Genomic DNA, 21,203 nt, shown 5'->3' on the forward strand with positions numbered 1-21,203 from the left:
CATAGTGAAAGGCATACTTAAGTATCCAGAAGGCTCGAGTGTATTCTGGAGCGCGGCTATCAATACACGCTCATTCTTTCTCGACTGAGCCTCCGCTGCCATGGCGCTGCGCAGCTCGGCGGAGATGTTCGACGAGGCGCAGCGCATCGGCCACCAGCTGCAGCTCGACTTCGACCGCTACGACCGGCGCCAGGAGATTTTCCGCAAGAAGTTCGCGGCCGAGACGCGCAAGCAGAACCAGGGGATCTGCGACGGCGCGGTCACCAACAACGCGACGTCCTCGGGCGTCGCGGCGCTGCTGTTCGCGCAGCACGACGCTTCGCAGGGCGACGACGACGACGAAGGCTCCCGTCGAGGCAGCAGGAAGGGCTCGCTGTCGGGCGGAAGACGCCGCATCTCGACTGAAAAGGACAAGCACCCCGAGGTGTTCCGCGCGCTCTCTTGCTTCTACAACCCGCCGGACGCAGCTACCGACGTGGTTTGCGAGCTCTGCTTCGGCTTCCGCAGCGCCTCGATGGTGCAGCCGCTGCCTGCGCCCTGGACCGAGTACTGCGACGACACCTCGGGCAAGCACTACTTCTACCATTCCGGCACGCGGCAGGTCCGGTGGCAGCCACCGCCGGCTACAGACCCACTCAGTGTGCTGGTGTTCGAGCGCACCAACTCGGTGTACACTGTCTGCCACTGCATCCCGTCCAACGAGCGGCGCCGGCGACTCATGCAGAAGTTCCGCGAGCACGCGATGCAGATGGCTCGAGCGGAAGCAGAGAAGCGGGACCGCCACCTGCGCGGCGCGTTCATCTCCCTCGCGATGTCGCTGGTGCCGTTCTCTGGGGACGGCAAGCAGCCGAAGAAATGAAACACCAGTAGTCACTTAAAGCAAACCGAAGCGAGTAAGTCGATTTTCGTCGCCGATTACACGCCAGCATTGTTCCATCTAAGCACGTCTAAAGTGCTTGTGCATCTTCTCATCCAGGAAGTTGAGAAACTCCTTGCGCTCGTCGCAGGAGAACCACAAGCTCAAAACGTAGCGCGTGCCAGTCTCCACCTTGCGCACGACGTGCAGGTTCTCCGAGCCAGCCGTGAACATTATCAAGCGCCCGCGAGCCGGCTCAACGACGGTCTCCGTGCTGTTGTCGATGAACGAGAACAGGCCGCCCGTGAAATCCTCACCGTAGTCCGCCAGGTACAGCAGACCCGAGTAGTCATAGTGCCTCGTGTTCTCCTTGTCCACGTGCGGGTGCCTACGCATCAGCAGCAGTAACGACACGTTGCTGTTAGCACAATCTCATCCGCTGCAGTTAATAGTGACAAACCAATACTTACCAGTACTCGTCGTGGAGCTCCGCCGGAGTCCACGACTCGTTGCCAATCAAGCGCGTGATGAACGTAGGCGCAGAGAAGTAGAGCACGTCAAGGTCGAACTCCTTCATCACCGCCAAGCGGATCTTCTCGACGACACTGACGCAGCAAACAGCAAGTATGCCAATCGGTTAGTGAACCAGACAATCTCAGGCAGCCTCACCATCAGCCGCTGCACTCACCCGCGGTACAGGTCGAACTGCTTCTTGGTGAAGCGCTTGACGCCAGGCTTGTTCTCGTCGGGGACCTTGCTCTCAGGCTGGTAGATGTTGACCAGGCCTTCGCTGTCGCGCACGAAGCCCGTGTTGATGTCCATGATCGTGGGGCCGCCGAGCTTCGAGCGGCCCTTCATGCCAGCCTCCGCGATCTCACGCAGCTGCGTCACCTGCTTCGGGGTCACGAAGTTGTCGATCACTGCGCGGCCGCACAGGGTCTCGTTCTCCTGGTGGCAGCCCGGCACGAACGTCTCCCATTCCTAGGCAATAAATAACAGAGCAATATGAGCTCCTTGTCCACACACAACAATCGTCAGACCAACGACGCACCCTCAAGGGGGAGCACGTGACGTTGAAGCGCAGATGCTCCGTCACGTCCGTGCGGGCGATGTAGTGGGCCGCGCGGACGATCTCCACGTCCAGTTGGCGCAGGTAGTAGGTCACGGCCATGGCTGCCCCCACCGCGAAGAGCTTGAGCACCCATCCGTAGGTGCCCAACTCGGGGGCTGCAGGCTCCTCCTCCTTCTTGACTTCAGTCTTGGAGGTCGCGGCGACCTCCTTCGTGGTGGAGGCGGGGGCCTTGACCTTCTTGGCGTTCTTGCGCGCCATGGCGATTGCAGGGCGGGACGTCGTACGTGGCGAATGCAAGTGTGCGGACGACGGGCTCACTTGACAAGTGGCTAGAAGGCGAATATTCGGACGATTCCGGGGCGAGATTTGCAATTACATTGCCAAGAGAGACTTCGGTTGCAGATTCCTCAACGATGAGCGCGCGCACGACGGAGGTGAAGGCGGCCGAAGCTCGGCTCGCGCAGCACCGCGACGATGCAGTGCACGCCAAGGCGCAGCTGGCGGAGTCGCTCGACGCGCTCAAGGCAGCGCAGAGCCGACTGCTGGTGAAGCGCTTGGATGAGACCATCGTCGAGCAGCGCAACGTGGAGCAGGAGGCCCTCACGTACTCGAAGAACGTCAACTCGCTGTACCAGCGCGCGGCCAAGTGGAAGGCGGAGCAAAAGCGCTTCCGGTCGGGCTTGGACGTACGTGGCCCTTGCCGACTTCCGATGAGTTGGTGCTAGTGCGTGATGAATGAGCTGCTGTGTCAATGCGTGCATGCTGATGTTGCAGGGACTGGATCGGTTCGCCGAGTGGGCTGCTGCCACGGAGAGTGACCTGCACGCCATCGCTGGCAACTTAGAGTACGTGTCTTCAGTGCTGGAGAAGGAGCACGACGAAGCCCCCAACGGCGGATACGCGCGCGCCCAGGAGTCTGCGTGAAAAAGTGGTGGCCATTGCAGGATCTAGGTCTAGGTAGGTAGTCCGTGCTGGATGCAGCATCATGAAGTTAATTAATACGCAATGTCATTTAACGCGAAGCTGCTGCTGCGAGCAACGCCGTAGCAAATTAATTAGAACGTGATGAGGCAGAGGATGACGAGGCTGCCGACGATCAGTAGAAAGCGAGACAGGAAGGCCTGCTGCACCTGCTGACGAGCTTCCTGCGCTGTCAGCGGTGACCCGTCTGGGTGGTGCGCGACGGGAGGTGGCGGTTGCTAAACACCAGTACAACGCAAAAAGCCAATTCGGTTAGCAACCTTTCAAGCTGCGGGCAACAACAAGCACGTACGTATGGCACACCGAAGAGCGCAGGGAAGAACCCCATGGTCGGCGACATCGCGTTGCCGTTTCCATTTCTATTGAACAGCCCGAACTGCAATAATCACAACCCATTAGAGAAGAGATGCCATCCACGAATGCATCAGATAGTCCGGCGCGTACACTGTAGGGGCGCCTTTGTCGGAGCTGCTCGGCATCAGGACGTTGCCCACGAGGGCGGTGGGGGATGCCGCTATCCGACATTTGTTGCTGGGTTCTGCAGCAAGCGATAGCATTAGTACTAAAGTAACAGGACGTGTAGTATCCTCAATATCTCACCGTGGGTCCACAGCTTCAGCTCCTCGAGCGTACACGGGGATGACGTTCTCCTCGCTGATGCCGGCCTTGCACACCGGACACTCGGAGTGGTTTTGCATCCACTGCGCGCAGCAACTCACTCACGTCAGTCCGACTGCAACAACAAAGGAATAGCAATCCGCTTTGCGTTGGCAAACACTCGACAATACCTGATACAGGCATGGCCAACTGCGAGGCAAATGACACAAAATGCTACGCGTCAGAACACCAATAAACGCAAAAGCGACACGACTAAAAAGCTTCCAGGGCGCAGACTCACCAGTAGAGGTGTCCACACAGCGTCACCACCGGGCTGGACACCGTGTCCAGGCACACATTGCACTCGAAGCAAGGCTTCACGCTGTCCGACGGCTCAGCTGGCGTCACGTCCGCTGCTGTCGGCTCCATTCTCAACTTGTTCGTAGATTTGTTTATTTCCGTTTTACTTTCGTCATTTTAACCTTTTTTGCATTTATAGTCCCATTTTCCCGATAGTTACCCCAACGTAGCCCCTAGAGCAAGGATACACTACGCACCATTCGCGCTCGGCTGCTTGGCTGGTTGATCTTGCAACGACCCGATGGAAGTGCTGCGAAGGCGACTTTCAGCATCATCACGAACCTTTGCCAGCTTTAACTTGCGGTTGCTTGGCGAGAGCCTCGCTGACGGTGAAGTGGAAGCACTAGCCTGCATTGGTGTTGCAAGTGGAGCTGGAGCTGTTAACGCCGCTGGGGGGATCTGCGCACCAAGCGGAGATGAAACCGGCACATCACAAGGTTCCTTCGGAGGCCCGGCGGAGGCCATCAACGATTCTGCTGCAATGGCTAGAGCTGACAGATTCTCGGTGCTCGGTTGGATAGAACCAAGATCGGAAGGCTGCGTCGTCGAAGGCAGCTCGGAGACTTTGCTGGCAGCCGTTGCCACAGCACCATCACTTGTCGTGGAGCTCTTCGGGGTGCCATATCTCTTCCTCCTCTTTAGGTTAGCGTGCGCGTCCGGATCCTCCATCACGGCGCGCTGCTTCTCCTTGAGCTCCTCGATCTGCAGCGTGTATCTCGCCTTCTCCTCCGGGTCGGTGGCCACGGCCTCCACCTGCTCCAGCATTTGAATGGTGCGGGTCAGCGAGCGGATCTGTCGGTGCGGCCAGCGCTCGATGCCGCAGCGGCGACACATTTTCTTGAGGAACGTGGTGCAGATGCCGAACTCGCGCGCGACCTCCACGATGGGCTTGTCGAAGTGCGGGCGCAGCTCCTCCAGCGTCAGCTCGTGCGACAGCGCGATCATGTGCGCGCTGCGCTGCTGCACCTTCTTGGCGGCCGCGATGCGAGGCAGAGACAGCTCGTCCGAGGCCTGTTTGGCCACCACCTCCATCAGCGACTCGTGCAGCGCGTCCGTGTTCTCTGAATCGGCGCGCGGTTCTCCCGCCGCTTCAGGCGCCGGCCTCGGCGTCGGAGGCTGCATCATGTGCAACAGCGAGAAGCCCGCCTGCACCTCCTTGTAGGACCTGTCGGTGCCCGTCATTTGCAGCTCAAGGCGCGCGCGCGACGTCGAGCGCAGAAGCTCGTGGGTTGCGTCCCTCCTCCCTTCACGAGGCGATGCTAGTCAAACTGAACTCCCCTCAAAAACTCTTCGATATCAAGTCAAAGAGGTTTTTTGTCCGGATACAATCGGGTTGAGGAGTCGATATACACGATGAAAGGGAAATAGTGGTACATTGTACCAGATATGTACAGCGAATCGCAATAATGCTCGACACCTCCAACCTTACCCGACTGAACAACATGTCTGCCGTGATGTGGTTCATTTACCCAGCGCTAAATAATATAACGAGTCTACCGATAGTTAAATAGGACTTGCCCTCGTTGAACACTACCTATGCATCTGCGGCCGCGTCGTCCTCGTCCTGAGCCTTCCGCATGAGCTTGGCGAGGCGACGCTGCGCTGCGAGTTGGTGCGAGTACTCCACCATGAACCGGTTGGAGCCGACGCCGAACACGTCTCCGTGCAGGAGGTACCGCCTGCGGCTCTTCTTGCCGCTGGCGCTGAGGCGGATGGCCGTGCCGTTGGTGCTGTGGAGATCCGTGATGTAGAAGCCGTTGCCGAAGTACGAGATCACGCTGTGTCGGCCCGAGATCGAGTCGTCCTCCGTGATGCACAGCGCGTTGGTCGAGTGGCGCCCCAGCGTCACGGACGTCTTGCCGATGGTTTGGCAGATGCCCGTGAGCGGGCCGTCGGTGAAGCGGATGCGCAGGAAGGGCGTGCCCGTCGTGATGTTCTCGTCGATGGCCGACACTTCAAACTCCGTGTCGCCGAGCTTCACGCGGTCGTCCACATGCAGCCGCTTGGGCGCGTCCGGCTTGAGGAACATGAACGTGCCCGTAGTGCTTCCGAGGTCCTGCAGATAGTACTCCTTCTCCATAGGATCGTACTGGACCTGGAAGTGGAACCGGCTCACGTACGGGTCGTCCGAGATGATCTGGTTGCTTTGGTGTCGTCCGCCGCGCGCGCCCTCTCGCGGGTGAAGCACGATCTTTCCTCCGAGATCGCCCTTGCTGCTGGCACGCACGACCTTGCCCTCACCCTTGTCCTCCGTCAGGCGGCGATTGCGGCCTGGGCCGCTGTCGCTACCAGCGCTGGACGACTGCCTGCCGACGCCGGAGAGGAGACGAGGTTCCGGCGACAACGACGACACGATCAACAGGTCGTTCTCGTCGATGTCGAGGTCCGCGTCGTTCCAGCTCTCGGAGCGGGTCGTGGGTCGGCCATGGTGGTGCTGGTGACGATGCTGGTGGTGCTTGCCGCCGCGCAGCCACGCGGGCCTGGTCCTCGTGTGCTTGAGCTTCCAGTCGCGCAGTTTGTCGAAGTAGCTGGCGAGCTGCTTGGTCGCGCACCGCAGCGGCGAGTGCAGGTGGTAGCGGCGCGAGAGCACGAGCGTGCCGATCCAGACCGCGAGCGACAGCATGACCAGCAGCCAGCGCAGCCGCGAGGCCAGCTCGGACAGCACGCTGTGCAGCCCGTCGAGCTGCTCGCTGCCCACGGCGGCCACCGTGGCGAGGCTGTAGAGCAGCTCGTCGTTCACGTGCTGCGCGTTCAGGCTCTTGAAGTAGAGCGTCAGCTGTGTGTGCATGTAGGCCACGGACGCCACGATGGCGGACGAGTAGGCCGTCGCGTGCAGCCAGCTCCAGTGCATCATGGACTGCGAGTGGCGGCGCGAGCGCACGCCGCTGCGGCGAAACCGCGCGCCCACCTTCTTCTCCATCTCAAGCGGCGGCGGCGACAGCGCGAGGGGATTGACGGATCGATCGAGTGAGTGAGACTCGGACTGCGGGAAGAGCGAGGAAACTGCCTGAGCAGTGTCGCCCTCTGGCAGCGCCGCAGATTTTGGTCCACAAAAAAGTTAAAGTCCCGCAAATGTGTCCCAGCGGCGGCCTATTTTATGAACCCACTCGACAAAAGAAAGTTACTCACACCCAAACTTACGTGGCACAAGATGACCAGCATGCAGCAGCCCGCCCCGCCGTCGCTGCGCTCGCTGCTGTTGCTGCTGCTGGCGGCCGCTGCCATCGCCTTCTTCACCAAGCGCCGCTTCTTCCTCGCCGCGCGTGCTGCGGCCCGCAAGCGCGCGTCCGGGACCGTGACCGTGGGCGTCTTCCACCCGTACGCCAATGGCGGCGGCGGCGGCGAGCGCGTGCTCTACTGCGCGCTGCTGGCGCTCGTGCAGCGCTTCCAGCGCGCCGACAGGCGCGACGCCAAGCTGCAGATCGCGCTGTACGCGGGCGACGACGGGCTCTCGGCCGCGCAGCTCGTGGCCCGCGCCGCGGACGCCTTCAACCTGCCGCAGCTCAACGCGCTGCACGTGGAGCGCTACGTGACGCTCGTGCCGCTGCCGAGCCGCGAGATCCTCGAGCCGAGCCGCTACCCGAGCTTCACGCTGCTGTGGCAGAGCGTGGCGCACATCCGCTTGGCCCTCGAGGCCTTCCAGCAGAGCAGGAGAGTGGGGATCTACCCGCAGACGTGGGTGGACACCACCGGCTGCCCGTTCTCCTACGTGGTGGCCAGCCTGCTCTACGCCTGCCCGGTCGTGGCCTACGTGCACTACCCCATGATCTCCACCGACATGATCACCAAGGTGCAGCAGCGCGACGCGGGCTTCAACAATGACGCGGCCATCGCCGCCAGCTCGTCCAGGTCCACGGCCAAGTACATTTACTACCGCCTGTTCGCAGGCGCCTACAGCCTCGTGGGCAAGTACTGCACCGACGTGGCCATGGTCAACTCGACGTGGACCTACAACCACGTCAAGCAGCTCTGGGGCAAGGCGCCCACTATCGTGTACCCGCCGTGCGGGGCCATGCTCGAGTACATGGACTTCAGTCTGGAAAACCGCGAGCTCATCGCGCTCTCCGTGTCGCAGTTCCGGCCGGAGAAGAACCAGCTCTTGCAACTTCAAGCCTTCCAGGTGCTGCTGACCAAGTACGCGGAGCAGATGAACTCCAAGTTCCACGACTTCCGGCTGGTGCTGCTGGGAAGCTGTCGCAACGCCGACGACGAAGCGCGCGTCGAGACGCTCAAGCAGCTGGCAAAGGAGCTGGGCGTTGCAGATCGAGTGGACTTTGTGGTGAACGCGAGCTTTGCCGAGCTGAAGCGGTACCTGGCCAAGAGCTATATCGGTGTGCACACCATGTACAACGAGCACTTCGGCATCAGCAACGTGGAGATGATGGCGGCAGGGATGCTCGTGGTCGCCAACAACTCCGGTGGCCCCAAGGCCGACATCGTCAAGGCTGAGACGGGTTGTCTGGCGCTCACGGCCGACGAGTACGCGGACAAGATGCTGTTGCTGCTGGAGAAGTCCCCGGCCGAGGCGGTGGAGATGCGATCGGCGGCGCGCAACTCGTCTCTGCGATTTTCTGACGAGGAGTTTGGCGAGCAATTTTTAGCGGCCATGGACGGTGTGCTAGATGCACTGGTGGACACCGCCTTCGCTGGCAAGGAGTGATATCGGTATGAATAACACAAAAACCGTGGTGCAGTGAGTGCTGGTGCTGTCCCGAGGGGTGTTCACTTTACTTGTTTTGCGCCGGCCACTGGTTTGCTGGCAGTTGATCTCATAGTTTCTTGTGGCGGGCCTTGTTCACCGGTACTGTCGACCGCTGAGCGGGGCGCTGCAAGACTGGAGAGCATACTGCAACCAGTACTGATCATTTGTTGCTGTCGTTATGCTCGCCTCCGTCTCAATCGCGAAACAACTTCATGACATTTCGGATGCAGGCAGGTGATCACCAATCGGTCTCAAGAGTTGGTTTCGCCTTCAACGGATGCAGGAAGAGTCGCATGCGTGGCTAAATGGAGAGGCCGAGGAATCGAAACGACCGCCGCCTGGAGCAGACGTCGAGATCCAACGTCCGCGACTCGTGGGCGGAAGGCACTTTCACTTCGGAAGCTTGAGATATCGGTCGAGGAGAGCAGAAGCGAGCGGGATCTGAGTGGCCGAGCCCAAGTGTCTACTTAGCCTACCATGCCGGGATCATCCAACCGAGACTCGCATCCTCGGTTGTCGTCCGCCGACATCGTCGCGGTGACGACCGAGATGCGGCTGCGCCAACAGGGGAGGAAGAATCGAACCACCAAAGGCAAGGATGAAACGGACGACGCCAAGCGAGAGCTCGTCATGACGGAGCACAAGCAGAGCCCCGCCGAGATCTTCGCGGATCTCGGGTCCGATCCTGTCAATGTAAGTATCTCAATGCCAAGAGAGCTGCAAGTGTTTATTAGATACTGACGATTGCTTCGGAACCGCAGGGTATGACCACCCACGACGTCCAGGGGCGCCAGGAGGCCGAGGGCTTGAACCGACTGACGCCTCCGAAACAAACCCCGGAGATCGTCAAGTACATTCGCGAGCTGACGGGCCTGTTCAGCATGCTGCTGTGGGTCGGAGGTGCCTTGTGCATCCTCATCTACGGTTTGCAGGGCGACCCCAACAACTTGTACCTCGGCATCGTGCTGTTCTTGGTCGTGGTCATCACGGGCACGTTCTCGTACTTCCAGAACGCCAAGTCGTCCAACCTCATGGAGTCGTTCAAGCAAATGATGCCGACAGTCACGACTGTGATCCGGGAGGGAAAGTCGCAGAAGATCGAGGCTTCACAACTCGTTCGAGGTGACATTATCCTCCTGAAAGGTGGCGACAAGGTGCCTGCGGATATCCGCGTGCTCGAGTGCTCCGATGATCTGACGGTGGACAACTCGTGTCTTACTGGAGAGCCGGAACCGCTGAAGCGAATCCCTGACTGCACGGACGAAAACCCGCTCGAGACCAAGAACTTGTGCTTCTTCGGCACCTTCATCCCGCAAGGCTCAGGCAAAGGCGTCGTGGTTCGTGTTGGAGACAAAACCGTCATGGGGCGCATCGCCAAGCTAGCAACGACAACTGGCCAGAACATGACCCCCATCGCGCGCGAGATCAACCACTTCGTTCACATCATTGCGATTGTCGCCGTGGTGATCGGAGTTATCTTCTTCATCATCGGCGTCTTCCTCAAGACGGACATTGTCACGAACGTCGTGTTCATGATCGGAATCATCGTTGCCAACGTCCCGGAAGGGCTTCTGGCGACGGTGACCGTGTGCTTAAGTCTGGCTGCGAACCGCATGGCGCACAAGTCAGTGCTGGTCAAGAATCTTGAGGGTGTTGAAACGCTGGGCTCCACGAGCTGCATCTGCTCCGACAAGACGGGAACGCTCACGCAGAACGTCATGACGGTTGCACATGTGGTGTATGACAACAAGATCTTCGATGCCGAGTGCTCCATCACGCCTGTGGGGAACTACGACCTGAACTCTCCGTCGTTCAAGGCGCTGCAGCGGTGCGCAACTTTGTGCAACAACGCCGTGTTCGACGAAGACTCCAAGTACGAGAAGGCGGTTGGACCTGACGGGTTGTCTACGCGCGGAAAGCGCAAGCCGTTCAAGGAGATCGTGTCGATGGGAAACGGAGCAACCATGGAGAAGGTGGCGTGGGAAACAATCGGAGATGCGTCCGAGTCGGCCATGATCAAGTTCTGCCACGACAAGAAGGACATCATCGAGTTCCGCGAGGAAAACGCAAAGATTAAGGAGATTCCGTTCAATTCGAAGAACAAGTATCAGCTCTCTCTACACAAGCAGGACAACGACGACAGCAATCCCATTCTAATGGTTATGAAGGGAGCCCCTGAGCGAATTACAGCTCGCTGCGGAACGGTTCTCATCGGAGGCGAAGAGGTCGAGATGACGCCGGAACGTCTTGCCGAAGTGGAGGCAGCCCAGCTAGTGCTGTCCAAGAAGGGCATGCGTGTTCTTGGTTTCGCGCAGAAGATACTTAACCCCGGCGTATACCCGGCCCACTACGAGTTCAGCACCGACAACCCCAACTTCCCGCTTGGCGAGAAGGACGTCGACTATGAGGCGACACCGCAGCCCGATCCTAAGGTGGAGGAACCCTTGTGCTTCATCGGATTGATGGCACTGATCGACCCACCCCGCCCCGAAGTCCCAATTGCCGTGGCGAAGTGCAAGACTGCTGGGATTCGTGTGATCATGGTCACCGGTGACCACCCGATCACGGCAAAGGCCATTGCGCACAAGGTCGGAATTCTGTGGGGACCTACCTGCGAGGACATTGAAGAGGAAAACAAGGAGCGCGGGCTCCAGCCAGGCGACAGCGGGTGGATCGATCCGAACACTGCTCCAGCCATTGTCGTCCCCGGATGGACAATCAGTTTGGATACCCCGGTGGAGGAATGGGACCGCATCTTGGACCACCGACAGATTGTGTTCGCCCGAACGTCGCCGCAGCAGAAGCTGATCATCGTCGAGAACTGCCAGCGCCGGAAGGAGATTGTTGCCGTGACCGGTGACGGTGTGAATGACTCACCTGCACTGAAGAAGGCTGACATCGGTATCGCTATGGGAATCATGGGTTCTGCTGTATCGAAGGAAGCTGCCGATATGATCTTGCTCGACGATAACTTCGCCTCGATCGTGTGCGGTGTTGAGGAAGGACGCATTATCTTTGACAACTTGAAGAAGTCGATCGCCTACGCTTTGGCTGCCAATATCCCGGAGCTGGTACCCTTCTTGCTGTACGCCACTGTCCGTCTGCCACTGCCTCTAACCACCGTGCTCATGCTGCTGATCTGTCTTGGCACGGATATGATCCCTTCAATCGCCATGGCTTACGAGGGCGCGGAGAACGACATCATGTTACGAGCCCCTCGAAATGCTGAAACAGAGCACCTCGTCACCAAAAAGTTGGTCTTCTTCGCGTACGCCATGGTTGGCATTATCGAGGCTGGCGCTGGCATGTTCACGTTCTTGGCCGTGATGAACGACTACGGCTACCCACCGAGGGTCTTGCCCAACCTCGGATACTACGATCGCTTCGGGAAGCAGGTGATCTGGTGCCAGACTGAAGGCGGCCGCTATTGCACTGCCGGAGGCAAGTACAAAAAGGATGGCAAGCTCATTCCTCTGGGACAGATCTATGGCCCGGCGAATGATGGAGCTCCGGATTGCCAGGACGACTACAACGACACCATTCCTGCGGGAGGTGATTTCTTCGATACATACATTTTCTACGAGCCCGCCGGAGGAGGCAAGGTGATCGACTGCCAGTTCCCGCTCCAGAACCTTGACACCGACGGCTCGAAGCCTGATGGCTATAAACGCTCCAAGCCGTCGACTTACGCAGACTACACGCCGACCCCGTTCGTCACTATCCAGTCCATGGAGGCGGCATACTCCCTCGGCTATCGCCCGTACTATCCGATGGCAGCTCGACGCTCTTCCTTCTTCGACATGGAGTGGTTTGCCTATGACACTACCAAGACTGACGTCCCGGGGCTGGTGTCGAGTATTTCTGTGGAAATCTTTAGCTCCTTCCAGCCGTTGACTGTGTGGGCAATCACCGACGAAAGCCAGACTGGAGGAGCCGTGTCCGCTCTGAGTGGAGCTCAAGATGCCTTTGGTGAAACAGAAGTGACTGCCGTGGACTCGACTGGCCAGCAGACCAAGTCCACGTTCCTGCTGTCGCCCTCACACTCGTACAAGGTAGGCAAGAGCTTCGAGAAGATCAAGTTTGGTAATGGCTCCGACCCGTGCACAGGAGCGGACTGCCTGCTCAACTACCGCGCTGGGTTCTCTTACCGCGACGGCGACAAGGCGTATGTGAACATCATGTCGCGCATGATGCAGTACAGCGCGCTGTCGATCGCCCAGACGGCGTTCTTCGTCGCTATCGTGGAGATGCAGTGGGCCAACGTCATGATCTGCAAGACGCGCTACCTGTCCATCGTCTCCCAGGGAATGTACAACAGCGTGCTTAACTTCGGCCTCATGTTCGAGTTCATGCTGAGTGCCGTGATCGCGTACGCTGGCTTCACGCACGTGGTCTTGGGCACAATGAGCGTGCGCCTGGTGCATTGGTTCCCGGCACTGCCGTTTTCCATTTTCCTCTTTCTGCTGGACGAGGGCCGCAAGTTCCTCATGCGCTCCACTTCTCGCAGCGTCATCCGCAAGGACACGGGCCAGATGGTCCGCTACCCTGGTTGGCTCGAGGTCAACACGTACTATTAGACCATCGGTCACCCTCGAGACGATAGTAGTGCTCGACCATCCACGGCTAGTAGTGGCAGGGCTCACAGTGCAGTCTAATCTGCTCGATCTTCATTCATAATTCACACCACATTTTTTTCAATTCGTCTGTGAAAGCTCGTGCTAGAAATGTAATGAGCTAGTCTACCCGCAATTAGGCGTTTTTATCGTGCTCGTGAGCGGGCTCTGGGAGGATTTGCGCGGTCAAATGGGAAATCGTCAAAACGTGTATGAATTTGAAACGTTTTGTCAAAAGTGGTTAACTCGTGTCATTAGGTGTATGCTAGTTTCAAGTGGTTAACTCGTGTCATTAGGTGTATGCTAGTTTCGGTATGACAGTATGTGTATGTGGTTCCAAGCGCACTAAGGTGCATGATAAAGCTGCATCAGCAACGAATGCGGTGACTGGTGTGTGGGCTTAGATCCAAATCCATAAAACCCGGGGTTAGGAAGGCTTCTACCTGATGCAACTAGCCCGGTTCGTGGTGTCCATGACTTTGATAGCGAATTGTACGACTGAGGGACTACAATGAACGTCGTTATCCATTGTAGCCAGGCCTCAGCGTTGCCACAGTTCTACAATACCTACACTCTCCCCCGGTTGGGGGCTATCACTAGAGCTCCTTCACCTCCGAAATTCAGATGCAAAACCTACCTAGTATAGTCATGCTATATACGCTTGCGGTTTGCGTTGGTAGTGCCACGAGCTTCATTTGTACGATCGACCCATGGCAAGTGCACACCGGGTATCAATCCCGTTCCTTGTAGCTACAATCGTGTATGATGAGACATGACGCGACGTGACGCCCACGACCACTACACCTATTGACAAACGTTTTCCCAACGCATACACCTTTTGACGTTTGCTAGTGCACCTTGTTGGTGCTGCTGTTGCTTCAGAGCTATCAAGTGTTGTTAACGATTGTTGGGATTTGTGATAGTGACCGAGCCGCCCACGAGTACGTTCGAGGCCTCCTGGTCTTGTTGCGCTTCCGCGTAGTCGCCCTTTCTTGGAAATCCAAACTTGGGGTCACTCACTGCGCTCAGGGGGTGCATCACTTTGCTGGCACTATTGAGAATCTCCCACGCCTCGCTTGGGACGGCGCCTGGTTTGAGAAGCTGGTAGTCGTCGTAGAATCCCTTGAGCCAGCCGTCACGTGTCTTGGCCACAAAGATCATCAATTATTCGGCTGGGAGATCAAAAGGAAACGGCAGACGCTGCTTGACTCGCTCCTTGACAGTCTTGTAGGACTCGATCTTGATCAGGAAGACCACACCTGTGAACGCGATCGCACAGGAAATTGCTGTTTTGCTCGATGTGCAGGACATGTTGACTTATCGAGCGCAACTTGCTCAATGACATTTTGATTTTTCCTATTCGCAATCCAACAATCAATAATCTATCTATCAATCAACCAAACCAACCTACAGAGTTGCCAGTGAGAGACACCATGGTGGCGAAGTTGATGTCGGTTGCAGTTATTAGGAACGTGTAGGTATTAGCTCAATCTGCTATCCGTGTACGTGTATTATGTACACATGTACAACCAGGAAGGCATAGATCTTCACAAGCTTCTCGATCTGCATCTATTTAGCGTCGTTCTCCTAAATCGCAATAAGTATCCGATGTCGGCAGGTGCCACCACATTTTTTCCCATTTCGCCTGCGAAAGCTCTTGCTACAATAATGAAATGGCTGCCAAAAGTGCTAGCCTACCGACAATTAGGCGTTGTTATCGTGCTCGTGAGGAGGACTTGCGCGGTCAAGTAGTGCCACGCGGAAGCGACGAAAGACCAGGCGGCCTCGAGCATACTCGTAGATGACTGGATCACTAGATATAACAAAACCCAGCAATCGTTAACAACTAGGTAACCCGTAGCAACAGCAACAACATGAAACATTGTTAACATACTTTTCACAAGACCGCGGTACTGAGGAAGAAGCACAAGCGCGTGGGCGCTGTATCCTCGGAGTCGTCATTGCTTGGGAATCCGAACTCAGGGTCACTCACCGCGCTCAGAAGATGCATCGCTTTGTCAACACGTCTGTGAATCTCCCACGCCTCGCTCGGGACGGCGCCTGGTTTAAGTAGCTGGTAGTTGTCGTAAAAATCCTTCAGCCAGCCGTCACGTGTCTTGGCCACAAAGATCGTCAATTCTTCGGCTGGGAGATCAAAACGAAATGGCAGACGCTGCTTGACTCGCTACTTGAGGGCGCTGACAGTCTTGTAGGACTCGATCTTGATCAGGAAGACCACGCCTGTGAACGCGATTGCACAACTAATCACCATCATTGACTGTGACCGGAACTTCACAACGCAAACTTCATAACGATGACAAGTACATCTATAATTCATACTCCAATACGAATTGGTGTAAATTGCTAATGGTCATCTAGCACCAAGTACAATGCACACATGAATGATTTTAGAACCAGGTCTCCTCCTATTCAGTATTCCGCCAGCCATATAATTCGTGCGCCCATTGTTCTTAACCTTGCCAGACAGGTGGCCGTGGTGGTTGCGGGGATCACATTGCTGCTGCCTCTTCCGGCGAGTATACTGCACCTGTGCGTCCAAGGGCACGCGTATATTGCCCGCTGTCGTACCTACAAAGCAAAGAGTCTTCACATTATTTTATATAAGCATGCCGACTCACATCCAAAATCTACACTTTTGAGGCAAGTTACCGGGGAGATGCTGCGACTGCGAAGCAGGCGCAGGAGATGTCCATGGTTAGTTAAAAAAATAGATTTTATACTAAAAAAACGATCCCAGTCTTCGCGGAGCCCTACCACAAGGGTTACGAATCGCTGGTAATGTAGTCTGGTCGAAAAGTTTTGAAATTGAAGGTTTCCTAAAAGAAGATTGAGGTCTCGTAGAACTTTGGCCTCATTGTGTCGTTCTGGTATACTTATTTTTCAATGCACTCTCTGAGATTACGTAAGTTTCGTACAAACCTTGAAAGTTTAACATACGCAGGAGGCAAGCCGGTCAAAAAGCTTTTTCGATAGATTGTGCGATCCCACTAGGCACGCACCTTGCTTCGTACCGCGATAAGAATCGCAACAACATATACAGTACGAGTACGCAGTAATGCACCGGCATGGCCCTGAAAGTGCCTATTAGCGAGATCAGGGTAGATGCCCTCACAACCTGCGACGTTTTCAGCCAAAACTAAGGTTAGAATTCAGCGTCGTACTCAACCTGATAGTGGCGAATTATGCCGGAAACACCCGAACATGTTAGTTTAGCGACCTTGGCTGTACTGAGCAATCGTTGTAGCTCGTGTGCAAGACGGAGGTAAGACAGGCGGATGGTCACGTAGGTGGGTAAGCAGTTAGAATCGAAATGGCTGAAGTCATGCACGAACGAAACACGATCTGAAGTAGACGGACAGTGAGTGACTCAATTACTGGCTCAAGTTACCGGGTCACCAATAGAAAGACAGCCAGTGACAAGGGACCACGATACCGGCCTCAGTTTACCGGATTCAGCTACCGAGGTTCGAATTACCCCGATTTGGGCTGCCTAGCAGCATGACCTATCGGCCACTGCTATCCCAGTTAAACTTCTTGAAACATGTAGCTGTTATAGGCGATTTGATTTGCCAAAATTGCGATTCGTTTAAAAAGAGTCTTTCAACAGCTGGAATTGTATTAATAATTTTACTTCTCTCTGAGGTACAATACCTATATATACATACCAGAGCTCGCAAACAGCATGCACCGGCTAACCCGGAGCGTCCGGCAGATGGCCCCGGGTACCCGAATCCGCCCATGTGGATCTCATCTGAAGTTCGGGTACCCGGACCCGTCCTAGATCCGAATCTGTAGATCCGAATCTGTAGATCCGAATCCGTACGTTGGTGGATCCGCCCGAAGTTGCGGGTACACGCCCATCGTGAATGTGATCATTTAGAAACAAAATGTATTCATGTTAAGTCTCTGCTTTAAGCTATGTCTTACTCTAAGAGATCTGCATTCGAACGGCATACTAAGATGTCGTCAAGCATGGAAGGACTCAGAGAACTCCGCTTCTAGTTCAGCGTCATCCCTGCGCTCGAAAAATTACTCGCCGCCATAGCACTCGAGGCCGGAATGCACAGGATTGTACGCTTTCTCTGCAACGCTCTACACGGTCTTCGACCTTCGAAGAAAACGCCTAACTGCTGGAGGGCTGAATAGTCTCGATGGAGGACCTACTTTAGAACTCGGACCCGAACCGGGTACCCGAACCCACCCGAAGCTGCTTCACGTCTAATTCGGGTACCCGTACCCGTCCGAAAACCAAACGGACGGACGGGTACCCGGTTTTCGGGTACCTCTGATACAAACTCTGCTCGTATTAAGTCTTATTATACCTATCTATAAACTATGTAGTTGTAAAATCGAGTAAAACAAGAAAAATTGGCCGGAAGCGAACCAGCATGAACTTACATACGATTGCCTCTTAAATGTCGGTGGTCTCTCCTATATGTTCTGCCCAGCGGTCAAGCACGCTAAACAACTTCGAGCTATATGGTTCGCGGTGCAATACAATACACGTTTACGAATACAATATCACTTGGAACTCTCCCAAGTCTCTAGCAAGCTAGTAGAGTCTCTCGGTTCCGACGACGAGGATCGGACCAAGGGTCAGACTCTGCCGACGAGGGGCGAGTCGGCCGCCGGCAGCGTTCTCCACGCCCCGGGGGGGGGGACATTATGATGGTGCTGCGGAATTCACGTCTTACCGACAACGGCAAAGACGACATGATGGGCGCAAACGACGTCATAAACTGCCTCAAGCCTTGCCACGGAGACCATATCGCCAATATCCGGTAGCTAATGCTCTACCGTGACTTTAATTGCAAGTTCGTCAGGATCGCAGGGCCACGGGCGCTCGTTCGGTCCGCAACTGAAGCGGATATCACGCTGGGCGAGCATTTCAAGCAGCCGGGGTGGTATATAGTCCTCCTTAAGTTGCGTCAAGTGGCCACGTTACCGTTGGACATCGAGGTGGTGTCTAAGCGCAGGAAGCTTGCGCACCCCGACGGCTGGAGCGGGCCTTTCGCTAGACCGCCGGATGCTCCGAATGTGACCATTAAAGAGTTGCTGAGGCTGGTGAAGAATCAGCACCTGCCAGTGGTCCACCAAGCCGGGGTGACTACTCTTGTGTATTAGTCGTGTGTTTGCCTGCTCAAGCTCTAACGAGTTTGTTTTATTTGATTGGATTCTTTAACTCGGTAGGCACGCTTCAGAAAGAGATAGGTATGGGGCCCGTTGTTGATAATAACGGTCGCAACTACTAGACCACCTCTTTGTGAGTAAGTTTGGATGCGCGGGTTTCGGCAGGCCGTCCGGCAGTGTGACCAAGAGTACAGGGCGTATGGCAGGTTCAAACACCGGTGTTTGCCAATTCTTGCGGACAGCCAACACGTGGCGGCCGAAGCCAAAGATGTTCTCAAGATAAGGGCTTTGCGTTCCCATATCTGGACCCGCGAGACCACTGGAAGCTAGAAATAATTACTTACGATCCTGCGCTGTCGGAGCCGAGAGCCACTACCGGAATGCGGGAGACGCGTCATCGCGCTATCATCACACTTCTTGTCGCATTAGGGAGAGTTCCAAGTGATATTGTATTCGTGAACGTGTATTGTATTGCACCGCGAACCATATAGCTCGAAGTTGTTTAGCGTGCTTGATCGCTGGGCAGAACATATAGGAGAGACCACCGACATTTAAGAGGCAATCGTATGGAAGTTTATGCTGGTTCGCTTCGTCTGATGTAGTAAATGTTTCTGCCAAAACTAATGAGAAAACCTCATATCTAAAACAACCGACCGCAATTATACAGAAGGTGGCGCCTTAGAGGGACGACATATAACTGATCACCTCTAATAACTACTATCAATTCATAGGAATGCATTCTAATTCTCTATACCCCAACCCCCCAATACTAAAATCCCCGTCTATGATGAATATATCAGGTGTCTCTCTAAGGCGCCACCCTGTGTAAACCAAACACATGAGAGTTGAACGGTAGGGATTGGGTTGCAGGGTGCCTGCTGTTTGCCCATACCCAAACACCTCCGACTCGTACACAAAACATGCGGATAGGGGGGGGGGTCACATTTAACTATCACCCAGCTACGCGCTACGCGCGAACCTAAAACCCCTAAAGGCTCGCTGCGCTCGCTGGGCCAGAACCCTAAGGCCGCTGCGGCTCGCACGCGTCGCCTCCGCTTGCTAGGTAGAGCACTGCTGGGTCCTGGGTTTGCAGCCGCGTGCTACGCACACGGACTGTCAAACCACAGGCGGGGGCTCGCTACGCTCGCTCCGTGCCATCCATCCCAAGGCTCCGACCAATGAGCAAACGGGACGACTAATCTATCTTGGACTGTTTATGCATAACACTTTGGGGAGGGGTAGGGTAATACCGCATTTCGCATGTAGAGGGCTGCAGCAGCTTAAGGGATACACTTGGAATTGAACCAATCACATGCACTCTAGTGTAGTACTCGAAATCGCATGTAGACGGACACACCCCAAAATACCGGTATACCGATAATTGCGACCCAAAATTTCGTTGCTGCCACCCGTTTTGATATGGCGCGCGCGCGCCAAACGGAAGGCTAGCCGCAGTTTTGAAATGGCGCGCGCGCCCAAAAGGAAGATCAAGCCGCGGAGGCGTCGGCAGACATGTACAGCAGTACAAGGTCAACTCGGAGCCCGTGATCAAGAAGCTCGCCGTCATAAACTACCTAGCTGTCGTGCGCAAAATACGCGCTACCATCGAGCATTTCTACCCCAACCTCGCCGCTACTGCCTACAACTCTAAACGCACGACAATTCTACGCTGGGCGCGCAATCGCAACAAGCTGGAAGCCGCGGCCGCCGCAGGAAAAGGAGAGCACAAGAAGGTACGCAACAGAGGGGTGGCTACAATCCTGTCCGCGGAGAATGAGGCAGAGATTACCCAGTGGGTCGATGAGCTGCGTGGAGACGGTATCCCTGTCTCCACGCAAATGCTAACAGACAAGGCGCTGGACGTCGCGGAGGAGGCAGAGGTCAAGGACTTCAAGGCGTCCGACAAGTGGGTCGCTGGGTTCAAGCGCCGTCACCTGTTTAGCCTACGTTGCCCCACGCGTCAAAGCCAGCTTAGCTCCGCCAACCTCGACGAGATCGCAGCCGACTTGCTGCAGAGGTCGACGCAACCGTGCGAAACCTCGGCATTAAGCGTGTGTATAACGCTGATCAAACGGGTATCGTAACTGTTGTGTGTGGGCTAATACTATTATTAATGTGACGTGAGCTAACCGACTCTGTGGCAGCTGTATTTTTTTAATATGTAGCCAAGAAGACGGTGACGCGCCTAGGCCAGAAGACAGTGTGGGTCAAGTGCAGCGGGGCTTCAAAAGAGCGGGCTTCCGTAATGCTTCTCGGCGACAGCGATGGCAATCGCTACACGCCCTTTGTTGTGTTTAAGGTGAAACCCTCCAAGGACAATGCAATCCAAGAGGAGAACAATGCTCGTCGCTATGGATTCGGCATTCGCAACTGGAAAAACGTGCGCATGATTCGAGAAACTACAGGGCTTGAGGTTTACGGCAACGCCAAAGGTACATGCTGAAACTTTATTATCATTGGGTTGTATCCATTGTTACTCATCACTTACTAAATGATTAATTATGTGACAGGCTGGTGGAATGCAGAGCTGTCCATCGCGTTTCTAAAGCACCATATTTCGCTGCACGAGTCCCCCGAGAGCCCATCCTCCTCTTGTGGGACGATTTCGGTGGACACTGGAAGGCAAGCGTTCTTTTGTATGCAGCATCGATCAACGTAGTGCTGTTGAAGGTCCCACCCCATGCCACGCCGGTCTCGCAGCCGGCGGAGTGGCATGGAACTTCCCGCTGAAGGTGCAGCTACGCCAGCGCTCATGCAGGCTCAAATCAAGGCACTGAGAGGCTCTGGGAAGAAGTTCAAGCTGAAGCGGCCGAACCGTACCAAGATCTGCGAATGGGTACGTCAAGCCTGGGACGAGCTGCCAGCTGAAAC

At 55.9% G+C, this 21,203-nt stretch overlaps 11 protein-coding genes across 11 annotated transcripts; 6 read left to right on the top strand and 5 right to left on the bottom strand.

Annotated features, from left to right (window-relative positions):
* Positions 1-100: 100 nt before the first annotated feature.
* On the top strand, positions 101-859 carry PHYSODRAFT_497858 (hypothetical protein; the record flags this gene model as incomplete). Its single annotated transcript, XM_009524797.1, has 1 exon — positions 101-859. The coding sequence occupies one exon, from the start codon at positions 101-103 to the stop codon at positions 857-859; it is 759 nt and encodes a 252-aa protein (XP_009523092.1).
* A 78-nt stretch (positions 860-937) lies between these two features.
* PHYSODRAFT_350543 (hypothetical protein) lies at positions 938-2,214 on the bottom strand (the record flags this gene model as incomplete). The annotated part of the gene is made up of 4 exons (XM_009524798.1): positions 1,908-2,214; positions 1,545-1,837; positions 1,327-1,461; positions 938-1,244 (listed from the first exon to the last, which is right to left on the bottom strand). Exons 1-4 carry the CDS (start codon positions 2,184-2,186, stop codon positions 938-940), a joined length of 1,014 nt encoding a protein of 337 aa, XP_009523093.1. The 5' UTR covers positions 2,187-2,214.
* Positions 2,215-2,341: 127 nt separating this feature from the next.
* On the top strand, positions 2,342-2,852 carry PHYSODRAFT_345449 (hypothetical protein; the record flags this gene model as incomplete). The annotated part of the gene is made up of 2 exons (XM_009524799.1): positions 2,342-2,614; positions 2,703-2,852. The coding sequence occupies 2 exons, from the start codon at positions 2,342-2,344 to the stop codon at positions 2,850-2,852; spliced, it is 423 nt and encodes a 140-aa protein (XP_009523094.1).
* A 131-nt stretch (positions 2,853-2,983) lies between these two features.
* PHYSODRAFT_488893 (hypothetical protein) lies at positions 2,984-3,607 on the bottom strand (the record flags this gene model as incomplete). Its single annotated transcript, XM_009524800.1, has 4 exons — positions 2,984-3,127; positions 3,202-3,285; positions 3,354-3,423; positions 3,510-3,607. 4 exons carry the CDS (start codon positions 3,605-3,607, stop codon positions 2,984-2,986), a joined length of 396 nt encoding a protein of 131 aa, XP_009523095.1.
* Positions 3,608-4,055: 448 nt separating this feature from the next.
* On the bottom strand, positions 4,056-4,988 carry PHYSODRAFT_492482 (hypothetical protein; the record flags this gene model as incomplete). Its single annotated transcript, XM_009524801.1, has 1 exon — positions 4,056-4,988. The coding sequence occupies one exon, from the start codon at positions 4,986-4,988 to the stop codon at positions 4,056-4,058; it is 933 nt and encodes a 310-aa protein (XP_009523096.1).
* Positions 4,989-5,400: 412 nt separating this feature from the next.
* Positions 5,401-6,786, bottom strand: PHYSODRAFT_328498 (hypothetical protein; the record flags this gene model as incomplete). Its single annotated transcript, XM_009524802.1, has 1 exon — positions 5,401-6,786. One exon carries the CDS (start codon positions 6,784-6,786, stop codon positions 5,401-5,403), a length of 1,386 nt encoding a protein of 461 aa, XP_009523097.1.
* A 240-nt stretch (positions 6,787-7,026) lies between these two features.
* Positions 7,027-8,526, top strand: PHYSODRAFT_328499 (hypothetical protein; the record flags this gene model as incomplete). The annotated part of the gene is made up of 1 exon (XM_009524803.1): positions 7,027-8,526. The coding sequence occupies one exon, from the start codon at positions 7,027-7,029 to the stop codon at positions 8,524-8,526; it is 1,500 nt and encodes a 499-aa protein (XP_009523098.1).
* A 519-nt stretch (positions 8,527-9,045) lies between these two features.
* On the top strand, positions 9,046-13,145 carry PHYSODRAFT_245875 (hypothetical protein; the record flags this gene model as incomplete). The annotated part of the gene is made up of 2 exons (XM_009524804.1): positions 9,046-9,261; positions 9,330-13,145. The coding sequence occupies 2 exons, from the start codon at positions 9,046-9,048 to the stop codon at positions 13,143-13,145; spliced, it is 4,032 nt and encodes a 1,343-aa protein (XP_009523099.1).
* A 933-nt stretch (positions 13,146-14,078) lies between these two features.
* Positions 14,079-15,453, bottom strand: PHYSODRAFT_328501 (hypothetical protein; the record flags this gene model as incomplete). The annotated part of the gene is made up of 4 exons (XM_009524805.1): positions 14,079-14,324; positions 14,391-14,440; positions 15,096-15,297; positions 15,385-15,453. 4 exons carry the CDS (start codon positions 15,451-15,453, stop codon positions 14,079-14,081), a joined length of 567 nt encoding a protein of 188 aa, XP_009523100.1.
* A 4,432-nt stretch (positions 15,454-19,885) lies between these two features.
* Positions 19,886-20,302, top strand: PHYSODRAFT_412234 (hypothetical protein; the record flags this gene model as incomplete). Its single annotated transcript, XM_009524806.1, has 1 exon — positions 19,886-20,302. A coding segment is annotated over one exon (417 nt), but the record flags the coding sequence as incomplete, so codon positions are not given.
* Positions 20,303-20,490: 188 nt separating this feature from the next.
* Positions 20,491-21,109, top strand: PHYSODRAFT_489543 (hypothetical protein; the record flags this gene model as incomplete). The annotated part of the gene is made up of 3 exons (XM_009524807.1): positions 20,491-20,764; positions 20,843-20,926; positions 21,042-21,109. Coding segments are annotated over 3 exons (426 nt in total), but the record flags the coding sequence as incomplete, so codon positions are not given.
* Between the last annotated feature and the right edge of the window lie 94 nt (positions 21,110-21,203).

This window comes from Phytophthora sojae, assembly GCF_000149755.1.
Source record: "Phytophthora sojae unplaced genomic scaffold PHYSOscaffold_3, whole genome shotgun sequence".
NCBI lineage: Eukaryota > Oomycota > Peronosporomycetes > Peronosporales > Peronosporaceae > Phytophthora > Phytophthora sojae.